General features: G+C 44.4%; 1 protein-coding gene across 1 annotated transcript in view; it reads right to left on the bottom strand.

The window, feature by feature from the left end:
* The window catches only part of LOC112105978 (WW domain-containing oxidoreductase), a 666,029-nt gene that overhangs the window by 648,285 nt on the left and 310 nt on the right, over positions 1 to 17,434 (bottom strand). Inside the window, exons 2-4 of the mRNA XM_026663639.1 lie at positions 11,411 to 11,475; positions 9,638 to 9,695; positions 3,813 to 3,991 (exon numbers count right to left, since the gene is read on the bottom strand). Of these exons, the coding sequence (XP_026519424.1) occupies positions 3,813 to 3,991; positions 9,638 to 9,695; positions 11,411 to 11,475 (302 nt within the window). The remainder of the gene's footprint in view (positions 1 to 3,812; positions 3,992 to 9,637; positions 9,696 to 11,410; positions 11,476 to 17,434) is intronic.

The following is a 17,434-nucleotide window of genomic DNA, read 5'->3' as shown; positions in this document are numbered from 1 at the left end:
CCGCCGCTTCCCGCCGCCCCCATTGGCCCGGGACGGCGAACCGCGGCGAGTGGGGGCCGCGATCGGCCGAACCTGCCGCGTCAGCAGGTAAATAAACTGGCCCGGCCCGCTAGGGTGCTTACCCTGGCGAGCCGCGTGCCGAACGTTGCCGACCCCTGTATTATACCTATTGATAACTTATTAGAAATATCAGCCCAAGAACAGTTTGGGCTTTTTACCTTTAGCATAATCAACTGATGTGTGTTGGTGAATGAAATAAGGTTTTTATTCTGGGTTGTTTGGGCTTTTTTTGTTTGAACTCCATCTTTTTTGCTCAACTCTTTAATGTAAAAGGTCGAAAGATACGTTTGAGCAAAAAGAAACAATGTAATGTGTTTAAAATATATGTTTGGCCTTTGGCCTATATTTTTGGAGCTAACTGCCGGTCATATTGAAATAAACGAAGTTCCCCACCCATGATGTGCAGAAACTCCGTTCACGGAGACAGTCAAATCAGTCTTTAAAGTATGTTGCAAACTGCTTTTGATAATGAGAAGCATTAATATTTTATTATTTTTTTAAAAAAAACATTCAAGTGCTTCTGACCTTATGAAATTTCAAACTGCCAAGGCTGAACAAGATTTTCTTTTAATCACTTTTTAGCTAGTGGAATACTGCAGCATTTTCCTCTAGAACATCCAATCAAACTAAAAAACACAGAACAGAGTACTTTTTTTTCCGAGCATTATACAACCACTAACTAATTAATCCTCAGAACACTCCTGCGAGATAGGGAAGTACTATCCCTGATGCATAGAGAGGACAAGTTACTTACCCAAGGCCCCACAGCATTACAGTGGCTGAACTGGGACTAGAATTCAGTGTTTAATGATTTCTAGTCCTATCTCAATCTTCTAGATAGCCCCGTCTCAACAGATCTTCAAGACTTACAAGGTACATCCAAATGGCCTGGACAAGAACATTAGCAGCCACGCTCTACGGAAGCGAAGGAAGAAAGCTCCCCTTCACAGTAAGAAGTGAAGGAGAAAGCAAGCCTTACACTTAGGCCTCACAAAATCAGGACAACTCAGGGTGCCCAAACAGCACAGGACTCTACTTGATCCCCCTGTACCCAAGTCCCAATGGCCTCACCCTTGAAACATCTTGCTTTCTGGCAGTTGGTAACTGGTGCTGGATGCAGAGATGGAACCTAAAGCGATGTCAAAGACATTACGGCATCTGAGAAGTTTGAGGTTCATAGGCCATGTCTTCACTTCAAGCATTCACATATGATGCAAGTTCGACTGAGAAAAACCATCTGGACTTCAGGTTTCTGAACCGTATATTGTCACAATTTGAAGCAGCACAGGTCCAATGTTTTGTTCACTCCATTAATGCCACTAATGTCATTTGTTGCATTACCCTGACTGTTGCAGAGGCTTTAAAATAAACAGAGGGGTGGCTAAGGATCAGGTCACCCACGGGGTCTTGATCATCCAGGTGCAATAGAATTGCTGAGTAGTCTGCTCTATGAGGGTGAGAGAGTGCTGAATGCCAATTATTCTGTGCAGCCTTTTCAGATGCACTTTTGTAATTAATACTACAAATTTTCCAGTCAGACAGGGAGCCTTATTTATTTGGCTAGTTCCCAAGATGAGGAAAACGCTCAAAATAAAAATGAGCAAACCGCAAAACAAAATATTCAGATTTTCAAACAGTCCACATAGTCAGCAATACTTCCTGCCTAGTCTCGCACACCCACTTATGCTTCTATTCTCCTCTTAATATACAGCAGAACCCATTTATCCATCTAACTGGGACCAGGACCAGATCGGATAATCAAAAATTCGGATAATGCAGAGAATGTGGAAATGCGAGGCTGCATCGCCATCTAGCAGCCGAAGGAGAGATCGCCCACTTCTGGACCTGTGCGTGCTGGTAGTTCAGTTAATACAGAGAACCAGATAACGGAGGGTCGGATAAACAGGGTTCTAAAGTAGTTTCCTGTTAGCTTGATAGGTTAACATGTTGCAGCTCTCAGTATATAGTAACCAGGGGTCGAAAACGTTCGGCACGCGGCTCACCGGGGTAAGCACCCTAGCGGGCCGGGCCAGTTTATTTACCTGCTGACGCGGCAGGTTCGGCCGATCGCGGCCCCCACTGGCTGTGGTTTGCCGTCCCGGGCCAATGGGGGCGGCAGGAAGCGGCACGGGCCGAGGGATGTGCTGGCCGTGGCTTCCCGCCGCCCCCATTGGCCCGGGACGGCAAACCGCGGCGAGTGGGGGCCGCGATCGGCCGAACCTGCCGCGTCAGCAGGTAAATAAACTGGCCCGGCCCGCTAGGGTGCTTACCCTGGCGAGCCGCGTGCCAAACGTTGCCGACCCCTGTAGCAGCCATTGGTAGCAAGCACTTAGTCCCGAGGTGCATGTATTTAGCTATGACCACCCAGAACTGCAAATTGGGTGGGGAAAAGGCGGAGAAACCACAATACAAATCCAGACATCCTCTCAAGATAACAGTTACCTTTCACAAGCATCACAAATCTGGATGAGGTGTTAAACCCTTTGACTACAGTATCTCTATAGAAACGTGGAACACTATTTCACTCAACATGTTCACATGATAAGACTAACCTCACCTGGTTTAAGGTTAAGAGAGAGAAGAGCTAGGTTATTTCTGAGATATACAGTTTCAGATTATTAGCAATGGACTCAATTAAAAATACTCTAAAGGGGGGCAGGAGAAGCTTTGATTGATTTACCCCCCCAAATTTTACATACTTTTAAATGTGAACATTTGATTAAACAAATTTAGTTAATTATATAAGCAAATTTGCTGCATAGTATTGCAAGCTCTGGTAATGTTTACATAAATTTAAAGTTATTCAGTCAACGATATAAAATCTCCCCAAAATAGATTTAACCAAGACATGTGCTGACAATAAGAAAAATTTAGAGCTTGTTGTAGCCTGAAAATACTACTTCAGAGAATGTTCCCTTTCAAATGATTTAAGGATGAACTGCACCAAGGAAATTCAGACTGACACTTGGTCCAAAAATCCTCTCATTGTTCAAGAGAGTTGCAAGCTGGCCATGGGTCCCGAAGGTGCAATCTTTGAAATATTTGTTTTGATGTAATCTGCTTCTGTTTTTAAACAATAGCTATAACTTGCATAAGGATATTTCCAATGCAGTTGTGATGGTTCTACAACTCAAAATGTAGACCACAAAAAAAGGACGAACAGCAATTTAAATTTTAAATAAAATTTTGGAGGGCTCAGTGGATTATCTGCACAGGCCTGAGAGAGAACCAAGTTTAATACCTAATCCTCATCTAACTGTGTCTCAGCAACTTTGGCTCCTCCAAAAAATCAAACAGCAGAAACAGAAGAGATATCCTGTACAGTTTACTTTTACTACAATCACAGTGGCAACGACTCAGACCAAGGTAGTGGCTGGGGCAGGGGGAAATGACTGAGGTCTATGGGATCCTCTTCTGAGAGAAAAGTAATTAAGCCCTTCTTAAACATCATCAAAAATTAATATTTGTAAAAAAACCTGATCAGTAACTTTAAAAAATGCCTTAACTATATACTGTCTACACCTATTCCAATGCCACCATACAACAAACTACTGTAGAAGATGAATGATCAGGATGATTTTGGGGATCTAATTCTCAAAGCAACTTAATCTTAGTAATAATGGATGTGAATTCAATCCAGAATTAAAGGGTGAATGTACATTTTTAAATATGCCGAACCAATGTTAGGTCAAAACTACTTGCAACTAGATGAACCATAATATTTTACTTACTTAAGTGTCACATTGACCTACCTATTCCAGAATTCGCTCCAGTGATTATAACCACTTTTTCACTCAAATCACGACCCTGAAGGATTTCCATTGCAGTACTGTTTCCATCATATCTCTGTCTAGTAGTAGACTTCATTGGATTATCTTCAACTGTAAATGCCAGTCTGGGGTCAAGGTATGTAGTCCTTTTGTTTATATGGCTGTAAAAAAAATCAAAAACAAGATTTCAAACTAATTTCTGTTTCTTCTATGCTGTGCAGTAAGGTTGCAAGCACTAGGGAAACACTGAAGTGTTGCCAATTTTCAACAATAAGCATGTCTTATTAATACCAAGAATGTTAATAACAGAACATGTGACTTGTTCTCTCCTATTTACCTCAGGGACAAAGCCCTTTAAGAGTTGTGACTTGTCTATACTTGAAACACTGCTGCAGCTGTGCTGCAGTAGTGTTCAGCATAGACACTACCTCCACAAAACGGGAAGGGTTCTTGCATCACCTTAGATAATCCATCTCCCCGAGAGGCAGTAGCTAGGTCAAAAAAATTATTCTTCCATCAACCTAGTGCTGTCTACACCAGGGGTTAGGTCAGTATAGCTACATCTTGCAGGGGTGTGCATGTTTCGTACCCCTGAGAGACATAGCTATGCCGATATAAGTTCCCAGTGTAGACCAGCAGTCTCCCATTGCTAACTGCCATACCCAAACAATCCGATCTCATGAGAGCTGTACGGCTACTCTTTACTACAGACCAGTGGAAAGAGAGAGAACTCCGTTTTCAATGCTCAGATGCTTCTAACGCTGTCATCTTTTGGCTGAAGTGAAATCTAGCTTCCCCTTTACTGCTGCAAGTTGGAGGCCTTTAAGATCAAAGAATAGAAACGAAATAGTCAAGTGCCTACTGATTCCAATATAGGATCACTTATGCTGCTTCCCACTTCTCAAATCTCACTTATGCTTGCTGTCTGCATTCTACTCTTCACAGCAAGTCATTCCAAAATGTTTTGCTTGCTTTTAAGTGAAGTGTGAGTGTAATAATATTTAGCATTTCTAAGTGCAAAATTATCTTCATCTTCACTCTGTTTGAGAAGGTCAAGGCACTTCACAAACTTTAACAAATTAAGCTTCACGACACTTATATAAAGTATATGAGGATTATGATACCCAGTTCACAGAGTGGGGGGAACCAGAAGTGAGTCAAAAGAAGTTTAGTCTGTGGAGGAGCTGCAACTAAAACTCAGATCACATTTGGCTCCAATTCCAGTGCTTCAACCACACCTCCATCTGATCAAAGTAACTGTGAAATATGCATCCATTGCTGACATCTCTTTCAGGTAATATTTCAGTACTCCACAAAAACTCCACCCCCTTGTTAAGAAATGGCAGTTCCACCTTGTTGCACAATGGGAGAGGTTATCCAAAAAAAGGGAGAGATGTGCTTGAGTCAGTTTTATTCCCATGTATCAGGGGGTAGCCGAAGAAGTGAGGTTTTTACCCACGAAAGCTTATGCCCAAATAAATCTGTTAGTCTTTAAGGTGCCACCAGACTCCTTGTTGTTTTTATTCCCATGTGATCTGCTAACAAGCAGCGGGGCAGGACGCAGCCTGAGCCAGGCTTACCTGAGAGTGCCTGCTTATATAATTCTCTCTCTCTCTCTCTCCCTCTCCAATGTGAGCTCTTTATTGCTTTGCTAGTGTCAAGTTCTTTTTACAATATGTTCTGAATTTCAGTGTGCTAACTCTCTGTCAAATGAGAGCTGGCAAGATACTGCTGCACAGACTTTTCCATTTCCCCCTCCCCCCGTTCACTGTGACTGGGTCCTGGAGGTGAAATCCTGACCCCACTGAAATTAATGAGAACTTTGCCAATGCTCCAAAGAGCTATACCTCTGGACTCAAACTGTAGCAGCATCCACCACCACTCCCCAGCCAAATAAGCTGGAGGAGGAACAGAAGCAGTATCTTCATCCTTGGTCAGAGCCTTTCCCCAGGAACAGTAGGACTAACCTGGCAGAGCAGTTGAGCCAAGTGAAATTCAGAATTTCTGTCCCACAGGAAATTCCAGCATTTCAACCGAAATGTCCCCATTTTTCACCAAACAGAAACTCCCACAACAATTTCAATTCAGAAGAGATTAAATGTCTCATTGGATGAGGGGAAAGCAGTGGACGTGTTATTCCTTGACTTTAGCAAAGCTTTTGATATGGTCTCCCACAGTATTCTTGCCAGCAAATAAAAGAAGCAAGGGCTGGATGAATGGACTATAAGGTGGATAGAAAGCTGGCTAAATCGTCGGGCTCAACGGGTAGTGATCAATGGCTCCATGTCTAGTTGGCAGCGAGTATCAAACGGAGTGCCCCAAGGGTCAGTCCTGGGGCCGGTTTTGTTCAATATTTTCATTAATGATCTGGAGGATGGCATGGACTGCACCCTCAGCAAGTTTGTAGATGACACTAAACTGGGAGGAGTGGAAGATATGCGGGAGGGTAAGGATAGGATACAGAGGGACCTAGACAAATTAGAGGATTGGGCCAAAAGAAATCTGATGAGGTTCAACAAGGACAAGTGCAGAGTCCTGCACTTAGGACAGAAGAATCCCATGCACTGCTACAGACTAGGGACCGAATGGCTAGGCAGCAGTTCTGCAGAAAAGGACCTAGGGGTTACAGTGGACGAGAAACTGGATATGAGTCAACAGTGTGCCCTTGTTGCCAAGAAGGCTAATGGCATATTGGGTTGTATAAGTAGGGGCATTCCCCTCTATTCGGCATTGGTGAGGCCTCATCTGGAGTACTGTGTCCAGTTTTGGACCCCACACTACAAGAAGGATGGGGAAAAATTGGAAAGAGTCCAGTGGAGGGCAACAAAAATGATTAGGGGGCTGGAGCACATGACTTATGAGGAGAGGCTGAGGGAACTGGGATTATTTAGTCTGCAGAAGAGAAGAATGAGGGGGGATTTGATAGCTGCTTTCAACTACCTTAAAGGGGGTTCCAAAGAGGATGGATCTAGACTGTTCTCAGTAGTACTAGATGACAGAATAAGGAGTAATGGTCTCAAGTTGCAGTGGGGGAGGTTTAAGTTGGATATTAGGAAAAACTTTTTCACTGGGAGGGTAGTGAAGCACTGGAATGGGTTACCTAGGGAGGTGGTGGAATCTCCTTCCTTAGAGGTTTTTAAGGTCAGGCTTGACAAAGCCTTGGCTGGGATGATTTAGCTGGTGTCGGTCCTGCTTTGAGCAGGGAGTTGACTAGATGACCTCCTGAGGTCCTTTCCAACTCCGATATTTTATGATTTTATTCTATGATTTTTAATGGAAACATTTCAACATTCCTGAAATTGAAGTGAACAGAAATGTTTCATTTTGAGTCACTTTAACATTAAGCTGCATTTTCCTATTGTAAGGCTTTGACTCTTGGGAATTGCATTTCAGATGCCTGAGGCCCTCATTCTTCCCTCTGTGCCGGGCTCCCTAGCCAGGCCACATTTCCCCGTGGTGAACCAAGCAGAACTTGATCAGAGGGAAATCTACATTCAATTATGGGAGATGCAGTCCTCCAGGGAGCTGAGCTCAGCTCAGCCCAGCCCATAGGAGAGACTAGGGCTTGAATTATAACTCCCATAAAGCAATCTGCTGAAAGAGAAATGCACTTTGATATTTTATTGAACTGATTCAAAATTCAATTCAATAAATCTTCCACAAAAAATAGTCTATTTTGGGTTGAACTGACCCTAAATGAAATACTTCATTTAGATTTCCCTTCCCAATGGAAAAAAAAATGAAAGTCTGGGGGGGAAAAAAAACAAAAAAAACAAAGATTCCCCCCACCCACTCCATGGAAAATTTCTGTTTTGCAGAAACTGCATTTTCTGTCAGAAAATCATTCTGACAAAAAAATTCTCAACTCATTTCTGATCAATGATCTTCACAACACCTGTGCGCCCCTTGTGTGAGCAGATTCTATAGTTTGGACTGTAAATATTCTTCCCTCTCTGCTTATTCATTGTTTACTGAAACTACCTCCCTTCTCCTCTCTTCCAATGTCTATTCAAAGCCAGACTCAGTATTCCTTATGATCCTTCCTACCTTCCTCTTATTCCTCTCCCTGCTCCTATGAACTCACCCCTCCTGCCGTTGCCCCTTGTTCAACCTCTCTTTCCTTCCCCCCAATCCCCCACGTCTTTTAGATTGTAAGCTCTCTGGGGCAGAGATTGTTCCTTCTGTTTTTCACAGCATTCAACACATTTTGAGCACTACCATATTGTAAAAACAGACCAACCAATTATGGAAGCTTGGCGGTCCATATAAGCAAAATCACATTTAGAAAGTGTGAAACAGGCTTTGCTTTACAAAAACTGATCCATATAATTATCTTTCTGAGCTGAGATCACGAAATCAAGTTCCTATTGTATTTCTTAAATTACTTTTCTGGCTAAGAAGAGACAGCCTCACCTACCTACACTTTGAAGAGGCAGGAATTTTGGTCTACTAGAGTGAAAATTTGTTGTATGAAGAATTCACAATACTTTCTCTCCTGACTTTACAACAGAGGATACTAACATATCATTGGGTGTTCTCTTTGGGAACCCAATCTTCATATGGAGTTATCTTTTGAATCACTCCATTATTCCTCATTTCATTATTATTGTTATTTCCCAAATTTGTTTCTAGATTCTTTCCACCTTCTGTTTAGCTAGGAGAGGATGCTGGCAATCTATTGATATCACAATTACAGTAACTCCTCACTTAAAGTCATCCTGGTTAACGTTGCTTCCTTGTTATGTTGCTGATCAATTAGGGAACATGCTCGTTTAAAGTTGCGCAATGCTCAATTATAACATTGTTTGACAACCGCCTGCTTTGTCTACTGCTTGCAGAAAGAGCAGCCCATTGGAGCTAGCTGGGGAAGGCTTGGAACCAGGGTGGACCAGCAGCCCCTCTATTGGCTCCCCTAAATTCCCTGTGTGGCAGCCACCCAGCAGGCTATCAGTTGTCAGGCAGTTCAGCTGTCCCTTCCCCCACTGCCATGTGCTGTTCCTGCCCTCTGCCTTGGAGCTGCTCCCCAGAGCCTCCTGCTTGCTGTGCAAGGTGGGGGGGGGGGCAGGGGCGCAGAAGGGGTGCTAATGTCAGGGTGTCCCCCTCCCCCCCGCTCCTTTACCCCATCCACAGAGCTGGGGGGGGGGCACACAGGGCTCAGGATGGAGGGAGCTTGCCGGCAGCAGCTGCTGTCTCAACTTGCTGATCTAGTTAAAAAGGCAATGTACTTAGAGTGGGGTTAGCATACTTAAAGGGGTAATGCGCATCTCTCTCTCTCACACACACGGTGTGTGTCTCTGTCTCTCTGCCATGCTGTCTCCCCTCCCTCCATTCGTGCGGCCTTGTAGAGTGTGAGGCTACATTAACAACGTGTTAACCCTTGAGAGCTCAGCCGAGTGCTAGTTCATCATTTAGCAGTAAGGCATTCCCTGGGAAATATCCCACCCTCTTCCACCCTCTGACTCCCCCACGTTAACCAAGCTTTACAATCATCATTGCTGTGTACAGTATTACATTGTTTAAAACTTACACTGTGTGTGTGTATATATATATATATATATATATATATATATATATAAAATATAGTCTTTTGTCTGGTGAAAAAAATTTCCCTGGAACCTAACCCCGCCATTTACATTAATTCTTATGGGGAAACTGGATTCACTTAACATCGTTTCACTTAAAGTAGCATTTTTCAGGAACATAACTAACACGTAAAGCAAGGAGTTACTGTATTCTGTTATAGAATTAAGTTTAAGTCACTCTCAATTCTGCACTGCAAGTTTATACTTATGTTTACATGTACTTACTCCACAAAGTACACTTGTCCGTTTTCATCTGTTTCTTGCTCCCACCCATATGGCAGATCTAGAATACAGAAAATATATCTCAAAGCATTTTCTACAGGAAGTCTGAACTCCTGGCATTGCTGAATATGGGAAATATATACAAGCATTTCCATCCCTAGTACTCCTACCTGCTTGTCTTGAACACTGAAGCTAAGTTTAAAAATAAGAACTGCTCACAAACCATCAAAACAAAGGAAAGGTTCTCAGAGGAAAGGTATAATATTCAGGAGATCTAGAATAAATAATATGGTGTGGCATATGGTCATTACTAACAAGGATATAGAGATGTTTGCAGGAGGCTAGTAATCCTTTCACAAATGACTTTACTTGCAGTACAAACCCACAGGGTTTGATCCTGCCTTGTAATATGTTGCACATGTCCCATGCATCTTGGGCAGAGCTGGTGTGAATGCACGATCAAGTACAGCAGCTATCAAAATACTGGATTCTGCAATATTGTATATAATGCACATTACATATCTGAACATGGGAATAAGCCCCAGTGTGTGGCAGACAATACTATTATAGGATGTGATATGTTAAAGGAAAGAAATGATAAAAAGTATAACAGAATATTTTCCTACAAACCAAATCTTATTATAAAATACTCATTAAAATGTTTAAATCAAGGAATTTTCCTGCTATTTCAAAGAAGCTAAACTTGGCTGAAAATATTAGCTGTAATTCATCAGGGTGGTGGTTCAAATATACTGAAAACATTCTAATTAGGTATGTGCACATTATTGACAATATATGAAACATGAGACATCGGCAGCCCATGAATAGCCTATCCCTTTCTTTAATGGCTTTAAAGATTTTACTGACACAATAAAAGATCACATAAAAAAAATTCAAATTTAGTGATGGAGTCCCTCCTTGGCATGCCTATTTATAATGTTCTCATCCTCCTGCCCCAACCAAAAAGTTACTAATATCCCTTTAATATTAATCTACTGAAAATGTTAATATCATGCATCATCTAATCTTAATGTAGGACTGTTTTTCTGTATATATAACTTTGCCTCCTTTAAAATGCACTGTTTTTATTTATCCTCTACGTTTATTGAAGCTTTCCCCTGATCAACAATCTTTTTGCTAAACATACTAGTAAACAAGGGATTTTATTCTCTCCAGTGCTGGAGCTCAGCTAACACAGGGGGAGGGAGGTTTCAGGGAGCCAGTTTGGGTTAGAGCACTCTAACCTGAGCCACTGACAGAAGGTCCTTAAATGGGCATTTTCCCAGTAGCAGATTACTAAAGTTCTGCCACGCTCTCTTCCTGCCCACTCCTTCCTCGACACATACCTAGCCCAGGTATGGGGGACATGGAACAGTCCCTGGCACTGGCAGGGAATTCCCCTACACAAGCGGAATTCTCTGCTGGCATTTACAGCCGAAATAAGGACCCTTTGTGTCACCCAAGTGACAGAAAGGGGCCATAATGCAATTTACGAATCTTGCCATGAGTCTCAGCGTCCATTACAAGGACAGTAAACAGAAGACCTTGGCACTTCTGCCTATTATTTGCCTTTATGTAGAAATAAAGTCATGCAAACGAATCCTCATGCACAGACCCCTGGCAAACATGTCGGGCCCTGGTGAATCAACAGGGCTTTACTTATATAAAGTAGCTGACAGGATTGGGGCCAAATACAGCATAAATCGGCCATCTAGATCCTCCATCCATTCTGATCATTACTTGTAACTTACTGTGTTATAAAAGCCCAACACAAACCTCCTGCAATGCGTTTTCTCTTTCCAGATTTAGGATGCTCCCATTGGGTTTTCTCTTCAAGATGACTGTTTAAAAATAAATAAATAAATAAACAAAGGACAATTAAAAAGTAACTTAAAGATGCATTTCTATTATTTACCTTCAATACAATATATCACCATAGCAGTGTTCTTGCTGCATTCTGATTATATCTTTCTGTGGTGTAAACCTCTGAGGAAAGAAATATATTCCCCCTACATATTAATAATATCCCCTCCGTTTAAAAGAAGTTTCATGAGTGCTGCCTCAGGTAACTAGATTCTACGGTGCCAGGCTTTTTAGAAAAACCTAGTCACACAGAACAGAAGCCACTACAATTCAAACACAAGTTTGGATCCAAGTCTCATTTCTCAGGCTGGCAGGGAGCAAACAATCCCTCTGGATGATTAAAGAGCAACATTAATAGACTCAGAGATTGTGTACAAAAGGCCGCTGGCCTTAAGGGGAAGAGCACGAAACATGCAATCATGAATGGGATCCACAGGATTCCAATGGGAATACATTATAGAAAAGTTTGAAGTCACAAAAATCCCTTTCAAAGTTTTGCCCAAGTAATTTTCATATGCAAGATGTGATGTAAAAGAGTTGGAACTTCCACCTTAGCAAGCGTAAGTCATAGCAAGTCTTAAAAGAAATTTATCAGTGAGCCCAAAGGGAGGAAGAGTACTTAATTATAGGCCAGCAAACCACTGATTTATTCATTAATTAGTTCATTTAATAAGGTGGAAGATGGCATCATATCCCATCTAGAGCTATTATTCACCTGAAAAATATTCATTTGAACATATCTAACAATACCACTTAGCTTTCTACATTTGGGCTCGGGTAAACAAGCAGGGCCAAATTAAAGCATATAGATTATAGACCCATGCTTACAACACCAGCTTGTTATTGAATCAGAATCACTTCATCTAAAAGAAAAAGGACATTTCTAGCCCTCACATCTGGGAAGAAAAGCTTGAAAGCATGCCCCAAGAGTAACTGCTGCAGTGGTGTCTGCCCAAGTCTGCAGGTAGCTAGAAACAATGGCTCTGTGAAGTATGACTTGACCCTGCATCTCAATGAGGTGTTAACCCACTGCTCTGGGGGCCTATGCAAACACCATCTGAGCAGAAGAAAAGAGTAGGATGGACTAGACACGTTTACCTAAGTTGAAACACTCCAGCAGCTGGATTAAGTTCTGCTGCTGCATCCCTGATACTACTTGTGCATCTCAGTGGGAAAGAAGAAAGAGGATACCTTTCAATACCGCAGGAGAAAGAAGGGGCCCCATTCCACTGCCCCTCACTCTCTACCAGTGTGTGTGCGCATACTAGAAATATTGAAAATGTGATCACATTCGTACAAAAATTAATGATAGGATCAATATAAATTTCTGACACCCATGTATGCAGAGGAATAATGTTACTTTACAATGCATACTGGTAAGTTACTAAAATACTTGGACAATACTTATACATGCAGTATAAAGTTAGATATTTCTGGTAAAGGGAGAAAATACAGGTACATGTTAAAGCTACTATCAGTGAAGTAAACTTATAGGAAGAACTGTGAATAAATAAGGCCATGAGCATGCAAGAACTGTGAGGATGCAGAGCCTTTAGACCTTACTTCCTATACATGGCAAGTGTAACATTAATTAGGAAGTTAACAGGTTATTTAAAAAAAAAAAAAATTGCCATATAAATATCAGAGATCAAATTATAATAATTACAAATCAAACATTTTCTTTAAAAATAGTCAGCTATATTTGCATATACTGGGTCAGATTTTCAGCTCGTTTAAACATGCACAGCTCCACTAACTTAAACAGAGCTAACCCAACACCAGCTAACAGTCTGACCCCTGAGTGAATTCTTTTGCATAAGGTACTTCCCCTGTGGTTTAGTATATTGTTTTAATTATTGAAAAAAAAATAAAGTAATACACACACACACACACACACACACACAAGATCTATACTAGGAGTGCTTTACCAGTATAGCTATACCAGTATCCCACACCAGGAAAGCACTCCTAGTGTGGCCACAGTTTATATCAGCGAAACTGTACTTAGCCTTCGTATAGCAGGGGTTCGCAAACTGGGGGTCAGGACCCCTCAGGAGGTCGCAAGGTTTAATAGGCAGCAGGTTTAAAACAAATACAAGGAAGTTCTTCTTCACGTAGCGCACAGTCAACTTGTGGAACTCCTTACCTGAGGAGATTGTGAAGGCTATGGACTATAACAGAGTTTAAAAGAGAACTGGATAAATTCATAGTGTTAAGTCCATTAACGGTTATTAGCCAGGATGGTGTCCCTAGCCTCTGTTTGTCAGAGGATGGAGATGGATGGCAGGAGAGAGATCACTTGATCATTGCCTGTTAGGTCCATTCCCTCTGGGGCACCTGGCATTGGCCTCTGTCTGACCCGGTACGGCCGTTCTTATGTTATGTTCTTATTACGTGGGGGCAGGGCCGGCTTTAGGCCAATTCAACCAATTCCCCTGAATCGGGCTCCACCCCTAAGAGGGCCCCGCACCCAAGCCCTGGTACTGGGGTAGCCCGGCTTCCCCAGGGGGCAATTTAAAGGGCCTGGGGCTCCCAGCAGGGGCTGAAGCCACAGACCCTTTAAATTGCCACCAGAGCCCCACTGCTGGAGCCCTGGGGTAGGGCTGCGGGGCTCTGGGGGCTATTTGAAAAGTCCGGGGCTCCCGTTGCTTCTACCATCCCGGCCCTTTAAATAGCCACTGGAACCCCACCGCTTCCCCAGGGCTCCCGCGGCTATTTAAAGGGCCGGGGCAGTAGAAGCAGGGGAGCCCCGGGCCCTTTAAATAGCCCGCAGAGCCCTCGGATAGTGAGGGGCTCTGGGGACTATTTAAAGGGGTGGGGCTCCAGCTGCCTCTGCCGCCCCGGCCCTCTAAATAGCCGCCGGAGCCCCCTGCTTCCCCAGGGCTCCCTTGGCTATTTACAGGGCCGGGGCAGTGGAAGCAGGGGAGCCCCGGGCCCTTTAAATAGCCCCCGAGCTGCTGCTGCTACCCCGGTGGGGGAAGGAGGAGGAGGGGGCACTTACCGTACAGGGTGGGCTGTACCCGCACCCCCTGCCCTGCCCGCAGCCAGCCCCGCACCCCCTGCCTGCAGCCAGCCCCTGCCGCTCCCCCTGCCCTGCCTGCACCAGCCCCACCCCCCCTGCCCTGCCGCTGCCCACAGCCAGCCCCGCACCTCCTGCCCACAGCCAGCCCCTGCCACACCCACTGCCCTGTCTCCAGCCAACCCCTGCCGCACCCCCCTGCGGCCCTGCCCGAAGCCAGCCAGCCCCACACACACCCCTGCCCACACCACACACCCCTGTCTCCAGCCAGCCCCGCACCCCTTGCCCTGCCTGCAGCCAGACCCTACCTCCAGCCAGCGCCATGTCCAGTGGTGCCCTGCAGTTCCCAGGGCAGTAACCCTGCACACCTGCTTCAATGAGGGGGGCAGGGAGCAGCTGGGACCCACACATGTGCACACCCTAGGGTGACCAGCCAGCCCCGCAAGTGTGAAAAATCGGGACGGGGGTGGGGGTAATAGGATCCTATATAAGGAAAAAGACCCCAAAAATCGGGACTGTCCCTAAAAAAATCGGGACATCTGGTCACCCTAGCATACCCACAGGGAGTAGTGGGGACCCACACATGTGAAACGGAACTCATTTCTAGTCCAGGCCCATCTTTTTAAAAAAGAACTTTAGGTAGGGTTAACATACATCTGTATTTTCCTGGACATGTCAGGCTTTTTCGTTCTTAAATCGCTGTCCGGGAGAAATTTTTTAAATTTAAAAATTCCTCCCGGGAAAATACGGATGTATGGTAACCCTATTGGTACAAAAAATACATACTTTGGCACATCCCTTAAATCAGAACTTTTTATAGGGAACCGGTTGCTAAGAAATGAAAGGCTTTTTTTACATGGTTTTTTTCTTTTAGTCATCCCTGCCGTGGCCCCACTGAAAATGTTCGAATTGGGCCCGCACTTCCTAAAGCCGGCTCTGCGTGGGGGGGGTCGCGAGCTGTCAACCTCCACCCCAAGCCCCGCTTTGCCTCCAGCATTTATAATGGTGTTAAATATATTTTAAAAAGTGTTTTTATTTTATAAGGGGGGGTTGCACTCAGAGACTTGCTATGCGAAAGGGGTCACCAGTAAAAAAGTTTGAGAGCCACTGTGGTATAGCTTAAGCTAGGTCTACACTACAGCGGGGGTCCGACCTAAGATACGCAACTTCAGCTACATGAATACCGTAGCTGAAGTTGCGTATTTTAGGTCGACTTACCTGGCTATGACGACGGGGGAAAGTCGACCGCTGCCACGCTGCCTTCGACTCCGCTGCCGCCTCTTGCTGCGGTGGATTTCCGGAGTCGACGGCAGAGCGATCAGGGATCGATTTTATCGCGTCTTCACTAGACGCGATAAGTCGATCCCAGAAAATCGATTGCCTGCCGCCGGACCCTCCGGTAAGTGTAGATGTACCCTTAGCTATGCCAGCAAAAGTGAAGTTTTGTCACTCTACACTAGGGGCTTTTGCCAGCACAATTATGTCTGACAGAGATCACATGCACAGGATCTTACTTAAAGACATGCTAATAATGATTACCGAAAGTTGGGCTCACTGAAGTCAGTGGGAATAAAGGAAAAGTTAAAATCTAGACTGAATGATTTAGTTTGTGGAGAATTATTTTTTTTAATTCTCCTCACATGCTGGACAAGCTAGGAAGTGCATTTGCTGGTGCAGAAGTAGGGAGAAGAGAAGTCATCTGACAGTACATAGGACAAAACACTGCAACTACATTTTTTTCCTTCCACAAAGGGAGATCATGCTAGCATTATAACCGGAGGCCATCATTCAGACTTCAATACAGATTGACTCCACTGCCATTCCAGTTAAGGGAGCTTTAATAGAAAAGCAGGGAAATTCCTCTCACAAGTCAGCCCTGTAGTGCATCCGCTCTTGCTAAATGCCCAGAATAGGCAATGTCTAGGCTTAACATTTTCATAATGGCACGGGGTGGCAGCTATGGGCCTATGAATCACCCGGCCAAAACTCTGGCAAACCTCAACATCCAGATTGAGCTACACCCCTATTTATCACTTCCAATAGCCACCCATACACAGAATATTATAGCACCTGTTTCTCCTCTCCTCCTGCACAGAACAAAATTGAGAGCACCATGATCCCTTATGTAGGACACTATTGCCCCCGCATATGTACACAAATATCCCCAAAAAATGTGCAGCAATATTGCCCCTAAACACACCCTGTGTTACTGCCCTCCCACTGGAGTTTTACCCCTTTTACGTTGAGCTCTATCATTACCACTTACCAGGTAAGAGACTACAGCTACACCTATGTGTACTTAGTATTGCACTTATTCATCCCCACATATAAAGCAGAATTTATCCCATTCCCCCATCCCAGTCTCCCCTGATGTGTAGGGCATTTCTGCCCCCTTCCCAACTCTGTATCCACGGTATTTATTCCCCCCCACCCATTACTGTAGCACCTTACTGCACCTAACACACATTAGTAGATCTATCACCACAACACCCCATGAGGTAAGTATCAGATCGGGAAACTGACATGCAGTGAAATAAGTGACTTAACTAAGTCGAGTTCTCATGACCCTCCCTCACTCTCTCCCATATAGCGCTCTCTCACCCTCTCTACGCTCCTACCCCCCCAGTTTATGCTAGTGTCACTCTGTGTAGGGAAGAAACAGCTCTCTGCCCCCGCCCACACACACACCTAGGAGAGGCAGCAAGGATAGATGCAGAAAGCAGCTACTGTGTCTCCATGCCCCCGCCCATCCCCAGGGCGGGAGAGGGATGGGCAGCTCCGAGCCTCCCATCCCCGGGGCGGGAGAGGGATGGGCAGCTCCGAACCTCCCATCCCCGGGGCGGGAGAGGGACGGGCAGCCCCGAGCCTCCCATCCCCAGGGCGGGAGAGGGATGGGCAGCCCCGAGCCCCCCCCATCC

Source organism: Terrapene carolina, unplaced genomic scaffold, assembly GCF_002925995.2.
Source record: "Terrapene carolina triunguis isolate 2854851 unplaced genomic scaffold, T_m_triunguis-2.0 Scaffold33891, whole genome shotgun sequence".
NCBI classification, from domain to species: Eukaryota; Metazoa; Chordata; order Testudines; family Emydidae; genus Terrapene; species Terrapene triunguis.
Note: the sequence above shows the minus strand (reverse complement) of the source record. Positions and strands in the feature narration are given on the sequence as shown.